The 22,200-nt window shown below is 26.8% G+C and overlaps 3 protein-coding genes across 10 annotated transcripts; 2 read left to right on the top strand and 1 right to left on the bottom strand.

Moving 5' to 3' along the window:
* Positions 1-378: 378 nt before the first annotated feature.
* Positions 379-2,764, top strand: LOC145973401 (uncharacterized). The gene is made up of 2 exons (XM_083102736.1): positions 379-1,156; positions 2,047-2,764. Exons 1-2 carry the CDS (start codon positions 470-472, stop codon positions 2,761-2,763), a joined length of 1,404 nt encoding a protein of 467 aa, XP_082958862.1. The 5' UTR covers positions 379-469; the 3' UTR covers position 2,764.
* A 3,196-nt stretch (positions 2,765-5,960) lies between these two features.
* On the bottom strand, positions 5,961-18,269 carry LOC145973285 (phospholipid-transporting ATPase ABCA3-like). Of its 8 annotated transcripts, none has more exons than XM_083102546.1 (30): positions 17,750-18,269; positions 17,255-17,384; positions 16,976-17,173; positions 16,588-16,688; positions 16,320-16,484; positions 16,010-16,186; positions 15,515-15,737; positions 14,172-14,452; positions 13,687-13,770; positions 13,019-13,178; positions 12,773-12,921; positions 11,809-11,964; positions 11,570-11,641; positions 11,333-11,471; positions 10,967-11,213; positions 10,641-10,741; positions 10,323-10,435; positions 10,155-10,231; positions 9,601-9,802; positions 9,342-9,533; positions 8,987-9,269; positions 8,601-8,726; positions 8,255-8,467; positions 7,916-8,173; positions 7,658-7,761; positions 7,427-7,570; positions 7,029-7,176; positions 6,741-6,951; positions 6,466-6,682; positions 5,961-6,289 (listed from the first exon to the last, which is right to left on the bottom strand). In XM_083102546.1, the coding sequence occupies exons 1-30, from the start codon at positions 17,939-17,941 to the stop codon at positions 6,062-6,064; spliced, it is 5,091 nt and encodes a 1,696-aa protein (XP_082958672.1). In that variant the 5' UTR covers positions 17,942-18,269; the 3' UTR covers positions 5,961-6,061. The 8 variants fall into 8 exon arrangements, with proteins under 8 accessions (XP_082958672.1, XP_082958673.1, XP_082958674.1 ...); XM_083102547.1 differs by having other exon boundaries at positions 14,172-14,449; XM_083102548.1 differs by having other exon boundaries at positions 15,515-15,688; positions 15,970-16,186; positions 17,750-18,268.
* Positions 18,270-18,394: 125 nt separating this feature from the next.
* On the top strand, positions 18,395-21,810 carry Firl (firelighter). The gene is made up of 8 exons (XM_083101725.1): positions 18,395-18,614; positions 19,001-19,160; positions 19,276-19,413; positions 19,696-19,890; positions 20,068-20,197; positions 20,257-20,374; positions 21,213-21,338; positions 21,522-21,810. Exons 2-8 carry the CDS (start codon positions 19,002-19,004, stop codon positions 21,610-21,612), a joined length of 957 nt encoding a protein of 318 aa, XP_082957851.1. The 5' UTR covers positions 18,395-18,614; position 19,001; the 3' UTR covers positions 21,613-21,810.
* The last annotated feature ends 390 nt before the right edge of the window (positions 21,811-22,200 follow it).

Here is a 22,200-nt window from a genome sequence, read left to right as displayed (position 1 = left end):
TAAAACTGAACAAGAATTGGATGCTGAAAAATTTATTCGAAAATTCAACCATCAATTGGAGGAAGAAAATATTAGAAGAGATAATATTTACACTATGATCAAAATATCTTTCAAATTGGAACCTTATTTTCCATGTACGCACCAAGTCAAGAACAAAATTCATGCAGAAAAATTAATAAACGATCGTCTATTTATTATATTTTGTACAAATGCTACAGGTAGTCATAAATTATCACCGTTTTATATTTATGAATATAAAGATATAGAAGCTAAAAAATTTTTGAAGAACAAGGAGGGTGTCGTTTTTACGTCAAAAGAAAATACGCCAAAAAATGATAAAATTTTCGCAAATTGGTATAATAATAACTTCATGAAATTAGTGAAAAAACATCAAAAGAAAACAAATGCAAGTGGCAAAGTGCTTTTGCTTGTCAAAAAATCTAAAACGTTTATTCTCCCAGAAGATGCCATGCAAAATGACAACTTCGAAATACTGTTTTTTCCATTTGGCACATCTCAAATTTTTGAACCATTGAAGTTATTGAATATGAAACAAAAACTAAGACAGAAATTTAAAGTATTTGAACATTTTTGTACATGCTACGATATAGGATTTTTCATTAGCAAGATTTGCGAGTTATGGGCGAACATCTCCTCTGCGCATATAGAATCTGTATGGAAAAAACTTTTAAAATCAGATTCTCTCATAGAAGAAAATGCAACATCTTTGGTTGAACAGATGTCGAAATTAGATAAAAATGTAACAGAGGAAGATACCGTTTCCAGAAAGTCATCAGCAAGCCGAGACGAAAAATTGGACTTTTTATTTTCCAAAGTTGTCCAAGATTGTTCATCAGTTTCTCGCAAAACAGAAAATACAACATCAACGTGTATGGTAAAACAGAAGTCGAAATTAACTGAAAGTGAACTCGAGGAACATAATATCGCTCTCGAAGAAACACCAACAGAAGTAAACGAAAATATACAATTTTTATTTTCCAAACTTTTCCGTTTTTATCCTTGCAAAACAGGAACGTCAACATGGATGGTTGAACAGACGTCGAAATTAATTAAAAATGTAACAGGAGAAGATATTACTCTCAAAGAAACACCAACAGAAATAGAAACGGAAATAAAAGAACCACAACAGAATACTGTAAGTGTTAAAAATATTATTTTTCCCAAAAACTTCGTCATTTTAAATAAATTCATTCAACATTATCTTTTCGTACATTTATTAGACCTATGTTATGAATCGTTTAAATATTATATCGATAAATATCTCGGGCACCCTCACTTTTTCTCTCTTTTTCTCTCTCTATTGTATTATTATGACAATATTTATAAAATTATGTATAGTTTTATGTGTTTTTTCATATGTGTTTGAGACTATGCTTGAAAACTTAATGTTTTCTTATCATATATAAATATAATTGACATGATCTGATTGAATGTCATATAAAGCTAAGAATCAAATTTCAATTTCTTGAGACGCAGAAGCGATACATGTATTATTCAGGGATCTTGAATTAATATATTTACTTTTCTGACAAAGTATTTCGAATCTTAAATTCGATCATTTTGTGTAACATTAGTTTAATAGTTGTTTTTTTATAAAAATAGATAAAATTCATGCTTTACAATACCTTAATTATATACATAGTATGCACAATATTTTAATTGTAAAAAGAAATTTGTCTAGACATATTTGTTATTCGATTTATTTCGATTATTTACATAATTGCTTTAAATTATTATTTTTAACACTTTTAAATTTTTATATTATTACCGAGATAATATATATATATATATATATATATATATATATATATATATACTTCAAGAATATAAAAAATTCTTCGTATTTCAACCATTATATAATTTGTTTACGAAGAGCATGTATTATCTAGTTTCAATTTATAAATGCAACTGTGTATTTTGCGAGGCAAGAACAACGCAAACGATTAGACGATCTTTATTTCATGTATGATCTTATATTATTATTATTTGATTATAGTTGTACAATATATGCTTTTTGTTTCGTAGGAAATTAAGTTGGACGATTTCACAAGACGTATTCAGCAGCATCTCAAATTAAGAAATGTACTTCGGGCAGCGGTACATGATGTTATGATTGACAATAGATCTATATCAGACGTAACAGAAAGTTATAAACTTAATATCGAAATATTACAATTAAAAATAGATATTTTAAAAAGCAGAAGAAAGTATCTTCAAAGGAAAATAAAATATGAGGCAGCAATAAAAGATGTTATAGCTGAAAAAATAAGCAAACATGAAGCTGTAAGAGACTACGGAATTTGCCAGAATACTTTAGATAGAGAAATAGCACGTTGTAAACATCTTGGAAAAAAATACAAATTTGACAGAAAAGTAATGTCTGTAAGTGAAGTAAGTTTTACATTTCAGCAAGAACAATTATTATTAAAATCCTTAGAGATTTCGCTAAATCTTCAAGATAAACGGATGTGTAATTCAATTTATGCCTTGAAATATCTGTCTATAATTGCTTACGAATTCGTTAAAGAAAATAATATCCAATATCCAGAAGATTGGGATGAACATAAAAGAGCAGATATATATTGGTTGCGAGAATTTGAAATGAGATACAGTAACGATATTCTTATTCTCTTGTATAATTGCACTTATAAAAGAGGTTCAAAGAAAAAAATAAGTGACAAACAACAACTTTTACATTTGTTTGATAAAAACATATCAAATATAACTTTTGAAACAATTTAACGTTCTAGAACTAACAAATTTTAGCTTGCTTCAAAATCGCACCATGTATAAAATATTGAAAAAATAGTCTCGAGAGGTAACATTAACAACTATTTTTAAGAATTATTACTATGAATTTAAACGGTTTTTGAATAAGAAGTAATTTAAAGAGAACCTATACTTTTATAAATAACTATTACCTATATTTTATAAATGACTAGCCTATATAATTCTAAAATTTTTTACGAATTAAAAGAAAATGCCGTAAAAAGAATCAAAAACACTATTAAGGGGTTATACCTAGTCAACAAGTCGAAAAAAACGTATTTTTGGGGAATTTAAAAAAAACTGTTAGGTATTTTTATTTCGATTTTTATTTTTATTTCGATTCTTTATATAATATATATCTATCAAAGAAGTTTTCATAATTTTTTCAATTAAAAATATCGAGAAATGTAGGCACAGTAGCTATTTTTCAGAGACATCTTTTTTCGGAGGCGCTTGACGGTGAGCAAGATTGCTCCGAGCTGGATCATCTGAAATAAAAAATTCAAAAGGATTTAGCTTTCGTATGAATTGATCTAGTCGGTGAACGAAGGATTTTACAAAAAATTGATTTTTGACAATGTGACCGACGTTTGACGCAAAAATACGAAATTTTCGTGTTAAAACTTTTCGTGCTTTTGTTAATAAAAAAAAGGTTTCATCAAAATTAAAATTCCTTCGAGCAATCTTGTTCACCGCCAAGCGCCTCCGAAAAAAGATGTCTCTGGAAAATAGCTACTGTGCCTACATTTCTCGATATTTTTAATTGAAAAAATTATGAAAACTTCTTTGATAAATATATATTATGATAAAGAATCGATGAAATAAAAATACCTAACAGGTTTTTTTTTAAATTCCCCAAAAATACGTTTTTTTCGACTTGCTGACTAGATATAACCCCTTAAGAAAAGCTATATTATATTTATATTTTATTAATTGTATATAATATCAGATTTAAAGTAATAAAACAAAATAATAAAAGCTATTTTAAATATTAGAAAATATTTTTTATTGTATTTTTGCTTTTGTTTTTGTTATTTTTTTATAGCATTTTCAATAAAATAATTAAATTTATTTAGAGAGTTTGCAGAATATTATTAATTTGCATTAATTCGCTCGTGTGGTTGGTGAACACAAGCAGCAGAATATATTTATTGTTTTTTAACAATAATTATATTGTTAAAAATATGTGTTTTTTATTTATAAATACATCTTTAAATCTTATTACAAGAAATATGTAGCATAAAATAGAGAAAAAGGGATATGAGAAAAAACGAGAGGAAAGTGGAAAGTAGAAGAAAAAGAAAATTATTTCTAATTGAGAAATAAATTCTTATCTTATGTTAATTTTATTTTTTAATCTTGTATATGTTATTTGTCTCTTTCTATAATTTAGGATATTTTTTTTCTTTCTCTTTTTCTCTCTGTTTTATTTTACATATCTTGTATATAATATTTAATTAATCAATTGTGTTATGTTATACGCAATATATGTGAATGCATTGTTTCTATAAATAAAAATCGAGTAAATTATAGTTCGTCAATCACAATTTTCATGATGCTTGAGAACATAAACTAAATTTAACGATCGCTATTTTTAATGGCATGAAAGAAAGAAACTTCATACATTAACATGTTTACATATTTAAAGATGTGTCTGTTCTTCTCGTATTTTGTCTATCTTTATTATCACATTGACTACGTTCTTTGAATACGAATAAATAATATGTATTTATTTATGAAAGATTTTTACTCGATTAATATTGTAATTACTTTAAAATTTTTATTTTTACATAATTGTAATGATTGTAGTATAATAAAAGCCTCAGGGTAACTTCGACAAAACTCTTATTAATTTTTCAAGTAAGTCTCTGCTTAAAATTATTAATACAAAAAGTATTATTGTTTTGTTTTGTAGACATTTTTGAATTATAGCGACGTTTTTTATTTCACAAAATTAACCATCGATTAAATTAATCAAAGTTTAGTCGAAGCAATTTTTGTACTGGTAAAATAAGATTTTAAATTTAATAAATCAATATTTTACAACACATCTTTTTCAATATATATGTGATATTATGTTTTAGGTTATACATATATATAAACACAATATACATGACATTTGTTTAATAATAGATTTCTCTCATTTGTAGAAAATGTAATACCAAAATATCGATGCTATTATAGTTTTTGAATATTCTAGCACATTGTTGTATAACAGAGAAAATTTTAAATAACCATCTCTATTTTCGATATTGATTACTTTTTTGTACATACTGTCATTAAAATTGCTTGCTCTTTCATGCGATTTAATCTTTGGAAACATTGTGTTAATACTATATATATATATATATATATATATATATATATATATATATATATATATATATATAAAATTAACTTTAGAATTTATTAATGCATCGAAACAATAATATAAAATGTATCACAAATATAATAAAGATAAAAAGTTTACATTAATATATTTTATTATACATATACTTAATAATTTTTTGTTTTATATAATTGTTTGTTATAAATATGTTCCAAATATTAAAATGCTACGAGAGAGTAGGCATTATTTAAAAAATTGCTACAATTATTAGGATTAAGAAAATATTTTGAAGAAAATCTTATGCTTATGAAATTTACGATAGCCTTGGAGATATATAAATATGTAAAATATATTTGACAAAAGTAATATTTTTATTTGAATATGGTATATATTTTTTGTGTGTAGACAGGTAATCATAAAAGTTTTATATATGAGTCGAAAATTGAGATCTTATTTATGGATTACTGATGAAAATAATAACAATTTCTATCCCTACAACAAACTTTTTTTATTTGAAATAGAATATTATATTACTGTATCGTGCGCGTAAGAAACAATTGTAAAATGTATTTGTAGTCATAATTGATGTATGAATTAAAATTTAATGCAGAATAAAAATCAAAGCCTCCTTTGAATATTAAATAAAGGTCCCCAACACCAATGTTATATCATAAATAAAATTAAAATTTAAAATTATTTAGTATTTATTTGCATATACTATATAAACATTATTTTTATATATCTATAATTAACGTATTATGAATATTAATATAATATTATTAATAGATATTAATATTAATAGAATTAATAAGAATTTTATAATATATGTATTACAATCGTGTCAGATGAACTTAACATGTGTTGCTATTATTAGCTTTAAGTAACATTATATCTAATGTAATATATATCTAATATTACTAAACATATATATATGGTTTTCATTTATACTTGATATATATTACGGATAATCCAAGAATATAGACGTTCATAAGATGTTAATTTTATGCTAGGTTTTCTCTGCTTCTTCGCTAAAGTTAAAAGTACTTCATCCATGGATGGTTGAGTAACAGAGAAGTCTGTGAACCACACATATCTTTGTCGTAACTTTTCAAGCTTATCAAATACATAACTGTACAAAATGTCACTCTCCAACTCATATTTAAGAACACCCTGTTAGAAAATATTTAATTTATCTTTTTATAAATCTTTTCTAGCCTAGATCTTATCAATCCAGTAAAGTCGCCCAAATGCGTTTAACTAAATTATTTAATATTTTTATGTGTAATGTTACATTATAACAATCTTTTTTGTAAGGATGTCAAAAAGTAAAGTTGTATGTTACTTACCAAATAACTATCTTTAAACTTTATCGCTGGGAAAGTTTCATCAATAATGTTTTTTATTTTCTCGAGGTTTGTAAGCTGATACCCCGGTACTACTTTGATATTTAATATAAAATTGCGACCATGTTTTGCTTTTAGTTGCTCGCAAGATCCAATTGCGGTAAACTGGCCGTTAACCAAGATTCCCACGCGCAGACACATTGCTTCTGCTTCCGACATACTAGAAATCCACAAAGTCCATTTAACACAAATTTTAATCGTTATTTTATTTATCTAACCTGTGCGTAGTGATTAATACAGATCTCCCCATTTCCCGTATTTGACGTAAAATTTCGCAGATAGCATGTCTAGTCATTATATCGATTCCAGTGGTAGGTTCATCCATAAATACCATTGGCAGATCGCCAATTAAGCTCTGCAATACGCAAAGTTTCCTTTGAATTCCCCAGGGACAGTGGGCGATCTTTAAATTCTCGAAGTCCAACATATCTAAGGATTTTATTTTGTTAATGTATTTAATTAAGAATGCTTAAATCCCATAGAATTTTATGTTTCATTTTTTATACCTAATACATCTAGCCACTTGTTTACTTCGTCGTTAATGCATTCGTATGGAACACCGCGAAGTGCCGCATGAAGTTGCAAATATTGTCTCCCCGTCATAAAATCGCTTAGTCCGTTAATTTGTGGACAGTATCCTATCATACCTATAAACTTGACAATATTTTTTATGTAAGGAAATATAAGAGATTAATAGCCATAAAATAATTTGTAAAATACAATAAAAAGATCTATAAAAGTTTAGATATAAAAAATTTAAAAACGTTACTTATTAATTTATATTCTCACATTAAATATATTTAATATATTTAGGAGTATTTTACTTTATTTATAATCATTTTATATATTTCAATTATAACGAGAGAAAGACATAATATATTTGATAATTTGATAATATACTCACCATTTCTTGATTTCTTGTAAATTCATATCCGTATATCACTGCTTTTCCAGCCGATATTTTTGTTTGTCCCGTTAGCATTTTGTATATTGTTGATTTTCCTGCCCCATTAAATCCCAACAAACCGAAACATTCCTGTTTATAGATCTAAGCGAGGAATATTTATTTAATATTGCATATAATGTACATTAGAAAAAAATATGTAAGAAAATACTTGAATTAAAACTTATTTACGTTAAAATTTACTCCTTGAACTACCGCATTCCCAGAGTATTTTTTTGTTAAATCTTGAACAACTAAGGCAACTTGTGATGGAAATAATTTTGTTTCTTCATAATCTGGATGGAAAGAGAAAGACAATTTTTCTGATCAAGACAAAAATATTATTTTCATAATAAAACAAATTTATGCATTTTAAGTTTATAATTTTTTGCACGTAAGTAATATATAAATTTAAATAAGTTTTTTAAATTATTTTTCATGTGTTTTTACGTTTTATATATTCATCGACTCGCTTCTTTTCCTCCATAACTTCAGGCTCAATATTATCGTTTTGTACAGAAGGTACAGAATAACTATACCACTTTCTGCGATTTTTTTCGTCAAAAATCTCTAGCAATATATAAAGGGCAAACATTTGGGATATCATTAAAAGTATGTCGTCTGTGACCGAATGATAATATTCAGCGCCAGATTGTTTGATCAGCATTACATTCAATTGCTTGTAGCAAAATTTATCATTGCAACTTTCTAAAATTTTAAATTTAGATTTAGTACAAATCATAATTCAAATTTTATTGAAATGTGTAATTTCGATAAAGGTAGACTTACGACAGCAAGGATCTTCAATGTAAAATTCCGTATCGCATGCATTGGAATAGCTGCACTGTCTGTTATATAAATTTAACATGATATAATTGCTTAAAGCGCAAGCTAAAACATATGGTGGAAATATATGTACAAAAGCCTCGAATATATATTTTCCAGTACTGTTTAGTACGCGAAACATCAATGGAAAAACGATAGAGCTGTTTACCAATAATACTGCAAAACATATTTTATACTTAAATTGTTATATATAATTGAATTATATCTTAATTTAATAATAAAGTTTATTATTATTAAGTCATTAATAACATAATAACAAATCATTATTATTCGTTATTAAATTACTGACCGACTATGATGTTAATCATTATTACAACCAGATAGACTTTTTCTGGTTTTCTCGTGAAAAGTTGTATGCAATAATTTAATGGGATGGCACAGCCTCCATAACATAAGAATATTATTAAAATCTGGACTGAAATATTAATTTATTACAATGTATATATTATTTATTTGCATATTTCCAATCTTTAATTATATTTCAAACTCAAATTTATGTAGGAATTCTAATTTATATAGGAATAACACATAAATAAATAGCATTTTTACTTTAATATCTAATTATCATTTAAATTCGTGAAACGTTAAAACGTTAATTGTCAATTAATATTAAAATACGAAAAGAGGAAATTACATAGAACACACACGCGCAAAAATATTTCTTCAGATTCTCACCAATTTCTAAAGCTGAGAATTGCACAGTAGGATGATAGGCGACTAAAATTGCAATTTCAAGAAATATTATGGAGAACGTGTACAATAGAAAATCAATGATATACATCGAGATCCAATAGATTCGCGTAGACACGCCAATCGTATTGGTCTGCAGCATCTTCGAGAGCGTATTTCGCTCCCGTATCCCCATATCGATAGACGGTAGGAGAAGAAACAAAGTCATTATTATAGCGGCGTTCTCCCAATTCCGGACACTGCGTGGGTGGACTAGCAAATGCTGCCACTGTAAACGTCGTATTTTGTCTGATATTATATATGTATACAAAGAGAGTAAAGTATCAAAATCCCATATTACCTGTCCCGGGTGTATTAATGGTCGACTCGTCAATTTGATCCAACAATCATCTGAGCCGCAATGGTAGCGCAGCAACGCATTATGTAGTAGATTTAATGCAATTGGGCCACTGTGTATTGCGGTAGACGAATACATAAGTTGTACACGTCCATCTGCGTATATGTCGATAGACATCACATAACGATCCTTAAACTATTATGAAATATTAATAGCCAAATTTGGGTAATAAATGTCAAATTTACGCGGATATTCACAGTACCTCTATCGAATGTAAATCAGGATGAATCATAATATCTCTGGCTGGGATGTTTTTGGAGACATGATAATTGTGCCTTTCGCTATACGCTTGACCAGTGGTGTACAATGTGACAAGAAAGTCTCTCGCGATTTTCTCATCGGCCGCATAATATAACACATGAAGGTTGTTGTCCATATAATTCGTTAAATTCATAATCTTTTCGCTATAATTATAAATAATTGACACAATTAAGTAACTGTGTTTATTAATTTTTTTAGAACACATCTTTTCTATGCAAGTAAAAAGTGTTTCTTATAAAATATTTCTATTATATATAATATTTACTACATGTATTTATTACTATATGTATTTATATTTTATGTATCATGAAAAGATGAATCAATACATATTCCTTGCAAATAATAATTTTTTACCAATATAAAATGTATTGATTATTTGACGAAAAAAATTTTTAATATATGAAGATAAAATGTCAAAAATGTTTGAATTTTTACATATAAAAAGAAATCGTTATCTCTTTTTCTATCGATTTAAAATAAGCAAGATTAACTTACGTCGTGTCAAAAAGCGTAAAAACGCTCAATTCGCCAATCATAGTGGTCAGAATGAGCGTAACAATCGCCAAAGTTATCTAAAATAATTCTAAAATAATTATATTTATCGAGAAATATATATTTTTTTTCATAATAGACAGTATTTCATGATGAAAAGAGTAAATTTACCGAAAATATATACATTTTCCAGGAGGAAATAATGTGTAATAATTTCTTGTAGAACATTGCAAGAATTTGTTGTCGCCATAAAGTGTTGCCGGTTAATCGCTCCCATGGTTTAGCTGATAATTAAATTATAAATAAATTCAGGGAAAAAGAGAGAAAGATTAGTTGAGAATAATATTCAACAATACATATTAATTATTTGTATAAACTATAAATATAGAAATATTAAAATAAAGAAATAAATTTTAATTTTTGACACACATACACATACATTGTTATTTATCATTTTGCAACTCTTTTAAAATAATGTCCAAATTTTACCCGTTTGTAATAAATGTCGTCGTCTTTGTTGCACAATGAGCTCATATTTATCGCTAGGTAATTGTACGCAGCGTTCCTTGAATTGGCTTTCTAAACCTATCCTATATGTAAAATAAAATTAGCATTGATATCATCTCTTTCAGTTTTTGATTTATTTTTAAATATTAAAACGTAAAGAAGTTGAAATTAAAATTGTTATTTATAATAAATATTCTGTAGGAGTTAAAATTGTTTTTTAATTATATTTATTATTAGTTTTGTATTTAAATAAAAATTTGTTAATAAAATTTTTAACTTAATACATCATATGAACAAAGGTTTGATACCTGAGAAATTGACCCTCGATGCTTGCAGCGCTCAGTGCAGCAGATATGATTCCCAACTCTTCCTTATTGGATTCTAAATGTTGGAGCAATTTAGCGAATCGACTGTTTCTGGGCACGTCGAATCTTATTACCAAACCCATCATGCCTCGTACAGTAATTGGATCTGCCGAGAATTCTTGTATTTCCGCACGAACTCGTTCTACATTGCAATTCTCTTGTACCAATAAACTTAGCACATAACCGATTCCTAATTTCAATTAATTTTAGAAATATTTAATAAATTAATATATTAATTATATCTATCTTAAAATTCCTTCTTTATGTCAATAAATAGATTTATCTTGTCTATGAATTTCAGAATTTTACCATATCGGCGATTTAGATACATTTTTGAACCATAACACTCGATCTTTCCATTAGCGATAATAGCTATTCTATCGGCGAGAAGATCTGCAGCTTCCATGGAATTCGTTGCCATTAATATTGTCCTCTCTCTTTTTATATCCTGCAAATCATTAATACTTGGCATTTAGAAATTTTTATTAATTTCTATACATATTAAATATTTAATATTTAACTGGCTGTTTGAAAAAGATTGTTCACCGAAAGTAGATCCCATATCTGTCTTCTGTGCCATGGATCGATTCCATATGTAGGTTCATCGAGGATTAGGATCTGAAAAAATCTATATATTTTAATTACCTAATCTGTTTAACCTATATATATTCATTATTATTACAGTTATTTTATAAATGTCAATATTTAATCCTTAAATTTCTGTAACAATTCATTAAAATTATGATTATAATTATAAAATTATGATTATAAATAAAGTAATGTACCTTAGTGTCACCAATAAGTGCCATCGCTAAACAAATTCTTCTTTGTGTATCGAAAGAGCAAGATTTTGCTTTCCTATCCTTTACAAACTCCAAATCGAGTTGTTTCAATAGCTTCAGCGATTCTCTATGAGCATTAGTATAAGTCATTCCCTTCATCTAAAATAATAATTAATTTACTGAATAAAATTTTGATTGTGTTGCTCTAATTAATTTCGGCTACGCATCAACACATTAAGTTATTTAGTATTAATTGATTGATAAGATAATTTAAAAAAATATTTATTTATTAAATAAATTTTTTTAATAAATGGAGTATAAATATTATTTTGATTAATAATAACAATTATTATTAATTTAATTTCCTATAGATCTAATTTAAGATTTATTGTATAAAACACAAGAGATTATTTAATAATTGTAAATTGTATACAGCTTGAATTTATTAATTGAATATTAATATAATTTAAATCCAAAATCATTTAGAAGCATATCGCGTTGTAATAATTTTATATAAAAGAGTTTAGGCACGAAAATTATTATTTTTCTTTCTTTTTGCTTAAGTTGGACAATTAAACATTTCATTGTAATCCGTTAACTAGTCGAATACAACTAGTTATTATCAAATTTTAGAATAAATCTTTAAAAATGTGACAAGATAGATCGAATAACAGTTTTTATTTAGATCGACATAATATGTGTTCCATTATTTTTAATTTATGAATAATTCTACGGAAAATTAAATTTTTTTACAAAAAGGAATAATTTATACAAGCAATCGATCACATTATTATTATTATTATTATTATTATTATCTATACGTATGAGATAATTTCTTTTGATTACAATTAATATGCATTCTAGATTAAAAGTATTATTTGATATATATATATGAGCAAATTTATGTATTATCTATCTTATTTTATCAATTTTTTTGTAAGTATTAATAATATGGAGATATTTGTACCATGCCAAATATATAGAGATGCTGTATCGTTGTCAAATAATTCACCAATATATTTTCCTGCGGGCAATAACCAATCGGATCCATGGTACTTTCATTCTCGTTATCTCTTCCTTCTAAGTAAATGTTTCCATGAGTTGGTTTGTGCATTCCTGTTACATACATTTAATTATAAAAAATTTCGTTGATATATTGATTATTGAATATAAAGCTAGAATGTCTATCATATCTATAAGGAATCTATTTTACCTATAATTGTCTTTAACAAACAGCTCTTGCCGGCGCCATTGTGACCAAGAATAACGCAAAACTCTTGATGATAGAAATCGATTGTTACATCGTCTATAGCTGTAAAGCGTTCGCCAATTTTGCCAAATTCTTTGCGGACACATCTTACTCGAATAGACGGCTATCGTTTGTACGTATATATAAATCAATTATGTGAAAAGTTAAATTACGTTATAGCTAATTATTAATGTTTGTTATAGCTCATCATTAATGTTTAAAAGGTCTTATTTCGCTCTTTGATATTTAAATGATAAAGATTGTAACATTGATTATCCATTTAAAAAAATGTAAATCTTGCCAATAGTTTTTTATTTACTACATTATTAAAATTTTATTTTAATATATTAATTTGCTTTACCAAAGCAAATCTAGTATTTATATTAATTTTTATATTAAAGTATTTATATTACGTAAATAAAGAAACAAAATGCTTTAATAACAACATTTGTAATGCAAATTTCTTAATGTTATTCGATTATCTGCTGTATTAATTTTATGATTTAATAATATTTAAGTTGTATTAAATGGATATTATATAACAATGTAAAAATATAAAATATAAATCTAAGAATAACGTTCTCTCTCTCTCTCTCTCTGCCTTTTACTTAATTAGATGATGTTATGTATACTTTTATATATGATGGTGTACGCTCAACTGCCGACCAATTGGTGGATCCTCGAATCGTTAAATCGTCGTCATCATAAATAGGTTTCTAGACAATTCATGATATGTATTTGTAATTTTTATGTAAGAATAATTCTTATATTATATTTTTATACGAAAGTATTGGAAATGTTTTTAAACATCCTGAAAGATATATATGAGAAATGCTTTCAAACATTGAAAAAAATATTATTACACATGATTATTAAAATGCTTTGTTTAAACATCTTTTAAATTTAATTTATATTTACGTTAATTCATTTATTTATTTGGAAAAGGGTAGGCGAAGAAATAATATAATTTCTTAAAATACCACATAAATATTATCCTTAATATTATTTATATAACTAATATCATTTAATATCATTATAATATCATTTATATAAATAATTGATATTATTTAAAAGGAGCAAATAGTAATTGATGAAAAATTACAGATCTTTTATTTACCTTATATAAATAATACCAAGGTTTCGCGCTGCCTAATTTACCCGGGTTAACATTGTCCAAGTATACCGCTAGTAAGTACCAGAAAATGATATGCAAACACCATGCAAACAGGATCATGCCGATAGAGATCTTTTCTTTGGCATGAATAATATCATGAACATCTCGTAGCGCAATTAATTCGGAAAGCCATCGCGGCCATAAATACGAGGTAGGATTCATGTAATTACGCGATTTTGCCTTCTGCCAAATATTTTTCAAATCTTCGTTTCCATAATTCTCTACTAAAAAAAAGCTAATATATATTTCGTATTAAATTATATTATTTATCTTATATATATTATTTATATATTAATTATATTTATTATTAATACAGGGTCTCACAAAATCATTTGATATGCTTTTAATAATAATATGCTATTAAAAAATCCGATAATTCATTTTGTATAATATGATAAATTATGTATTTGAAGGATCATCTATCTTTTAATGTTAAATAATCTAATAATCTTATAACATTTTGATGCATAAAATATAAGCACTATTAAATTTTTTATAAAGATAATTTACATAAAAAATAAAAATATATATTTTTCTGAAATAGTGATTGCAAATAGCTTTACTAATCTAACATAAGATAGTTATATAAAAAACATAGTCAAGTTACAATCTATAGATCTCTAATTTTAATATTGCAGTGAATAACGCTTACGAATAACGCGTATTACGCAATTCATAACTTCATAATTCATAACTTCATAACTTTCTTATTTACTAATATACATGCAAAATAAATGCTTTTATAAAATTAATTTATATTCTGTTGCATGCAGAAGATAAACTTACAAATAAGGGGTAAAAAGTAATGTTTTATTTGTTAATAAAAAAATCTTTTACATATATGAATAAAATATTATTCATATGTTTCATAAATAAAAATTTATTTCAAGAGTAAATAATATATATATATATATATATATATATATATCTTATATATATAATCTTTATTTAAATAATTAATTTATATAATTATTGCGTTATATAACTTGAGCACAAATACATAATCTTTACGTCTAAATGAAATTTAAGTCGTATGAGCATTTCTTCAATTGTATTTATATGTACAAATATTTTTTGCAATGCATATATTTTATATGTAATATGTGATGCATATAATTTATATGGAATATACGTAAATATTTTTTAATATCTTTATAATGTTTTTGTATTTTATCTTTGTAATTTTTTAAATGTAATACTTTTGTTCTGTATTTTTGTAATTTTTTAAATTGTAATTTCTAATCTTGTATGTCTAATTTAATATAATCTTGCGTATATTTGCTCACCGAAATTCGCTCGAGTTGTGAAGGCTACAAGTCCGTATAACAAACCACTATGCGGCAGAATCAGCGAAGCGATTTTCCATGAAACAGTTGCTCTTATCAAGAATTGATCCAAAACGATGGTAAAGTGTGTCAAAAAAATCCAAAACAGAATTGATGTGAGCAATGCCTTTGTAGCTATGATAAAATAATATACGCAATCATATAAGAAAATCTTGAGAAGTATCTGTAATTATGCAAATATAATTGTGATCTACAATTTATAATAAAATAAAATGTAATTTGTGTAATGTAATATATAATATTAATTATATAACTTATTAAGAAGAACAAAAGTAACTACTCTTATATGCAAAATATATTACACAAAGTGGACAATTGAGCTATTTTCTTATAGAAGCTTTCACATTCAATTAAAATGTTATATATTTTTTGTTTATATGTTATAAATAATTTACTATGATTGAAAAATGTCCCAATCGTGAACATAAAGAGCACCGAAAGGATATTGTACAGCATGATAAAGATAGCAGCAACCAATGCATTTGTAGCCGAGAACACAGGATGTAGCAGAATCGTGCATGCGATCGTCGCAGGTAACATGGTGATCATGAAATAATTGAGCCATCCGACGTACAGCATCGCGAAAGACATATTCGTCAATCTCATAAGACTCTAAAAAACACGTACATATTTTGCGTCAATATAAAAAATATCATGTCAATAATAAAATCATTATTACAATATATGTATATACGATTAATTGGCAAGTAATAATAAATATTACAAGACGTAACAAAAAACTTACTCTGAATCCAGTTTCTTTATCATGAAGTGCTTTTCTTAATGTTGCTGCTGATAATGGTAGGAAAGCAATGACCACCATGTAATATATTATACTTATGTTAGGTCGAATAACAGATGGCAGAATTAAAAAATTCACTTTGTAAAACGGAAATCGGCCGATGGTCAGCTGCGGAAAAAGTCTGTTTTTGTTGATTTTGTGACTTTATTACATTTTTCCCGTTTAAAATAATTTTTACTACATCGCTAATTTCGGTATTTGAAGAGCTTACGTCGTCAGCGATCTTCGGTAATGTCGGATTCGTCCATATTTCGATGAAGGATTTTTCGATTGCTATTTGTAGAGCCATGAAACCACTTAACACGTACGGATCTTCGATCATAAACATTGATATAAGTAATTTTGTTGCTCTTTTTATTACGATATGTTCTTAAGATAAATTCAATACAAGATTCTATCGCATTTGTGAATTATAACATTGATTACATTAATAATTAAGAGATCGTTTACAAGATCGTGAAAGGTATTTTTTAAACGTTTAGTAAAATTTCAAAATGTTTAGTAGAATTTCAAAAACAAATTTTTAAGTTAATTTGAAATTTGACATATCAAACTAGAATCTTAATGTCTATTTATTAAAAGACATATTTGATAAACACCTTTATAGGCAGGTTCTTCCTCGTGCATCATAATTACTCGACTCTCTCCTATTTCCGATGAACGTATTTTATATTCTAAAACCTTTGGTTTACCAGATGCAAGTTTTTCGACCTCAAAGATCGCCCATAATACCTTGGAAGTGTCATTTTTCGTGTAACGCGAATGCACAAGATTGATCTCGCTATCGGCTGCTTGAACTGATATGTAATATTTATTTTTTATTCAATTTCTCTTTTTATAACAATTTCTCTTTTTAAACATCTTCGAGATTATCTTACCATTCGTACCAAGCATTTTTGCCGCTTTCGACATTAATTCGTCTATAAATGCATTCTTTGGAGCATACCAACATTTCACGTCATTCGGTAATTTAGCCAGAATATCATTTCGACTATATCGATCCAAGTTCTTTATGTAAATAAATATGAGAGAATCACATGTATATAAAAACATTATTAGATTGTTTATAAATTAAATAATTATATATGTATGATAAATATCATTTTTCAATTTTATATATATATGTACTTTTATTTATTTAATTTATTTAATATTATTTATCATTTATGCAATTTCATCTAATAAAATTAATGTTTTTGAATTGTTTTATACGATTTTGATATTAACTGAAAGATTAAAAATCAAAATCTTTTGAAAATGAAGAAAAAAATATTGGATATAAATATTATCAAACATAATTAAATTGTGAATATATGTATATAGAGTTATGTAATAAATTCAATTTGTGATACATTTTGCAAGTGTTTAACTACCTGCGAATGAAGAGCGTGTGGTTCAAATATCAGACGTATTTGTAGAGAAAAGATAATAGCTATAATAACTTCCAATACGGTGGTTATAGGACTGTGTAACCGCATAAGTACGGCTTTCCACATAAGAATTCGCCATCTCGTCCAGAATCTCTTTAATTTCGTATGCTCGATAATTTTTCTCATTCTCAGCATCTTGATTTTATACTCTAGATTAAATGTTTACTTGACTATAAATGCTCGCGAGAGGAAAGCAATTTCATAGTCTATTTAGCACAGAGATAAAGAAAGCAGACACATTTTGCATAATTGGGAAACTAAATTGTTTCTTGACAACTACTCTTTCGAGAGGATCGAGAGTTTTTTGCAAGAGAAAACAAAGGAGATTATATCACTCGGAAATATACGCCGTAGCAGAACAGAAATTGTTTTTTGCTATTTTCAAATTTTCAGCAAAACACGCATATATTTATTAATCTTATTTTTTAGATATCTAAATAAAATATATTCGAACAGATTTTTTTTCAACCAAAAAATATGATGATATATTACTAGTTTTATTTTTGAAAATTTAATATAACCCAAATTTTTTGAGGAAAAAAAAGAAGAACGACAGATGTTTAAGTGTTTATGATCGATGTTATAAATTCATTACATATAAATGTCATGGCTACAAACTGTCAAACGTCAAATGACATAATTTTTATTTTTAAAGTTAAAATTGTATTTGAAAAATTTTCGGATTCTAAATAAACTAGCTATCACACTAACGACGGTCCGAGAGTAGGAAGGAAAGTGATCGGGCCGAATATTACGGTCCACTGAAACTTACATCACGAAATTACAAGGCATTCACAAGAATATTTACGTGCGGGCATTTTCCTTTATTTTCTCATTTTGCTTAGAATATCAATGTTTTATACTTTCTAATGTTCTTTAAAAGAAGTAATTATCTCCAGCCCAACTTTATTATTTTGGAGATAATTCGTTTTATTTTTTTCTATGCAGTTAAGTGTGAAATTAGATTAATGTGATAAAAATTATAATGATAGTTAATGTGGTTATATGCGCGTTAAATAATTACAATTATAAAGAGGCGTTATATTTGGATATTTTGTAACGGAATAAAATTGAAAATTTTTTTTTAATGTTAGAAATAATGAGAATCTCATTTTTATTTATTATTTTATTTATTTATTATTTTTATTTATTATTTCGTTTATGTTTTTGATATTTTTTTAATAATTATTTCAGGATGAAGAGCATTCAACGTATCTTCAAAGATATCAAATTGCACCGATTGTTTCTGGATCTATCTGTTCTGTCAGCGAAGATAAGCTTGGCGATGATAATGGCAACTTTCAGAATGATTGTACCGCGTTCCATGAAACGTTTACTAGGAGAAACCGTTCTAGTAAGTTTCGCTTTTCGAACCGAGCAGAAATGATTGCAATGAAAGATAGATGCAGAAATGTCTTTATGCAATATACATGTATATGGAAATTATATTTTTCAAAAAATAAAATTAGATTACTGGAGCTGGTCATGGTATCGGCCGTGAGTTAGCCATCCAATTGTCGTCTATGGGTTGTATAATAGTTTGTTGGGATAATGATGTTGATAACAATCGATCAACGATGAGAGAAGTGTCGAAGAATGGTGGAGAAGTATATATTTAAATACTTATATTTTAATTATTTAATATTATATAATAAATTATAATATAATTATATAATAAAAATATCATATTATATTAATAATTAAATATTATATTAAATAATTAACATAATTTAACTAACATAATATTATGTTAAATAATACCATATTTTCTTTGGAGTTCTACTTCATTACATGCTATATTTTTATTTTTAAATTTATTTTTTATAGAAAAAAAACAATGTACTATACGATTTTTAATGAAGCCAAACTAAGCTATTGAGAGTCTTTAGGTTTACGGTTTTTTGGTTGACGTCTCAAAGAGATTGGAAGTACGAGAGACGGTGAGGTTGATGAGAAAAATCGGCGTGCCGGATGTGACAATACTCATTAATAATGCGGCTGTGTTGTATCATAAGCCATATCTGAGTTTTGATCCGGATGACGTGGAGAAAACATTTAACGTTAATGTGCTTTCAAACTTTTGGGTATGCATTTGTTTTTTAATAACGATTTATTTACAATCTCTCTTCAAGTTTAATCAATCTAAACATCATTTCTGTTTGTATTTTTAAATTATTAAAGCAGTACATATTTTCGTTCCTAAATTTAATAAAATTCTTCCTTTTCTCAAGATGTTTCATAATGATTCTTATTTCAAGCAGACGATAGAGGCATTTCTGCCTCTGATGCTGCAGAAAAATAGCGGTCATATAGTAGCGATAAGTAGCATGTGCGGCATCTACGGGGTGTCGCAAAAAGTAGCATATTGCTCATCAAAGTTCGCCGTGAGAGGTATTTCGCGTATGATAATTCGTTTGCGGTATAATTTTCGGTGGATTCAATTTTCTTAGGTCTTATGGAAGCCTTACACGAGGAAGTGCGGTTAGATGAGAGAAAATCCAACATTCATTTCACGACGATTTATCCGTTTTACGTGGACACCGGTTTAGCGAAGGATCCTAAATACAGGTGAAAACACATTTTTAAGTCATTGATAATAATAAACGCTACGTAAGATGTTTCAGCGGAAGACGTACGTATTAGAAATATGATACGACGCAATTGCAATATTTCATTTATTGCACCACGCGTTGTACTCATCGTGTTATTAATTGATCGAATACTTTCTAATGGAGGCAGACAGTATCTGTTTTCGTGTCGATGCTTCCGCATCGCGTTTATGTCGATCCATAAACGCGATAATTTGCGCGCGAGTTGTACTTGGGAGCCGAATCGCTTTATCCATCTTAATATAGCGTAATTGCGTGAGATATAACTAATTAGCGCAGTGAAACCGACTGTCGACGAAATAATAATAAAACAAGGAATTATGTATTACTTCTGTGTTTCACTATATCCGACGATTTTTATTAGCTTTTGTTCTTTTAGAATTGAAATTGAAATTTTTAAGGAAATGCTTCATGTTATTTTTAATAGAATTTTATTATATTTTTTATAGTTTTACGGAGAAAAAAAATTTGCGCAAAACAAAAATATTTTGTACTCGTAAACTCAAGCTTTATATAACTCAAGCTTTATATCAAATTATCAGATGGTTACATAACGATACCGATTCTAATGATTTTTCTTTGATTACTTCGAGCGTAAAGTCAACAAAGAAATTGCTATATACAGAGTAGTCCTCTTAATAAATATTTGGACACTATATATGTAACTTATATTTTTTTGTTACCTGCTATTTTATTTTTATTAATAAATTAATGTTTGTGTCTGTTACGTTGAATTATTTCTGTTTTCTGCTTGTCATAACAATTAGAAAGTAATTTTAATACAGAATTAATTGCAGATTTCCTTACATTTTCGGCGTTGTAACGCCAGAATACGCTGCCCGAGAGATAATTAAAGCGATTCAAAGAAATTACACGGAGTACTCAATACCACGATGTCTTCTTTCTTTGAATGCGATTAACAGGTACGGATATATCAAAAGTCGTGCCGAATGTATCAAAAATAATTTTTTCCTGATATGCTCGTTGTTTTCTATAATTATTTAACAATGATATTTTTTTATATAACTTTACAATTAATTTATAAATAATTACCTCTGAAAGAAGTTTTATATGATGATACTTTTTAAATTTTGTTTTATTTTCAGGATTGTTCCAGAGAGCGTAATGCGCTTGATACTAGATTTCTTAGCGGATGTCGATCGAAAACGGAGAGAAAAGGATGTAATGAATTTGTAGTTAAACTTAGAATAAGCCTAGCATGACAGAATTGTGCACAATGAAAATGCTTATATTTATTTATTAGATATAAACTTTAGGTAAACATTAAAATAAGATGAATTTTATAGAGTAATAATATTTTATAGATATTAATTTAGTAATAATTAGATTAATAAATATTTATAATAAAATTTATTTTTTATTTTTTATTATATATAAGCTATTTTTTACTTTAGTCTAAAGTTGTTTAATGCGACTTGGTACTTCTGTAAGAACTTTTTGCAAATTATGATTATTATATATCTTGTAAAATAGATTACATATCTCTTGATAAATTGGTGATTTTCGATAAACACTTTTTATTTTTTTTCACGATGTAATGTAAATAAAGTTATGGATAATAAAAAGACCATCGACCGACGTGGAATATATTAGAAGAAATAGCTCTCATAGAAAGTAAACCAGACGTATCAAATGCGCGGTCAGAAACACGTCATTATCGTCGACTTGCTGGATTATGTAATTAATAATGTTCGACCAATACTCGCCGATATACGAATCACCATTTTTCTATCGACTTTCAGCGGGATTGCGCTTAACGTGTAA

This window comes from Camponotus vicinus, unplaced genomic scaffold (assembly GCF_025532165.1).
Source record: "Camponotus vicinus isolate PSW18456_S1 unplaced genomic scaffold, iyCamVici1.0 SCAF_6, whole genome shotgun sequence".
NCBI lineage: Eukaryota > Metazoa > Arthropoda > Insecta > Hymenoptera > Formicidae > Camponotus > Camponotus vicinus.
This window is presented reverse-complemented; position numbering and strand designations above follow the sequence as displayed.

Excerpts from the sequence above, each read along its gene's own strand:
- LOC145973401 (XM_083102736.1), top strand. The coding sequence starts at position 470 with ATGCAAAATGACAACTTCGAAATACTGTTTTTTCCATTTGGCACATCT. Across the intron at positions 1,157-2,046 it reads AAGAACCACAACAGAATACT|GAAATTAAGTTGGACGATTT; the intron begins GTAAGTGTTAAA and ends TTTGTTTCGTAG.
- Firl (XM_083101725.1), top strand. The coding sequence starts at position 19,002 with ATGAAGAGCATTCAACGTATCTTCAAAGATATCAAATTGCACCGATTG. Across the intron at positions 19,414-19,695 it reads TGTCGAAGAATGGTGGAGAA|GTTTACGGTTTTTTGGTTGA; the intron begins GTATATATTTAA and ends GAGAGTCTTTAG. Across the intron at positions 19,891-20,067 it reads ATGTGCTTTCAAACTTTTGG|ACGATAGAGGCATTTCTGCC; the intron begins GTATGCATTTGT and ends TATTTCAAGCAG.
- LOC145973285 (XM_083102546.1), bottom strand. The coding sequence starts at position 17,941 with ATGCTGAGAATGAGAAAAATTATCGAGCATACGAAATTAAAGAGATTC. Across the intron at positions 16,187-16,319 it reads ATAAAGAAACTGGATTCAGA|AGTCTTATGAGATTGACGAA; the intron begins GTAAGTTTTTTG and ends CGTGTTTTTTAG. Across the intron at positions 11,642-11,808 it reads CACTTATTGGTGACACTAAG|ATCCTAATCCTCGATGAACC; the intron begins GTACATTACTTT and ends AGATTTTTTCAG.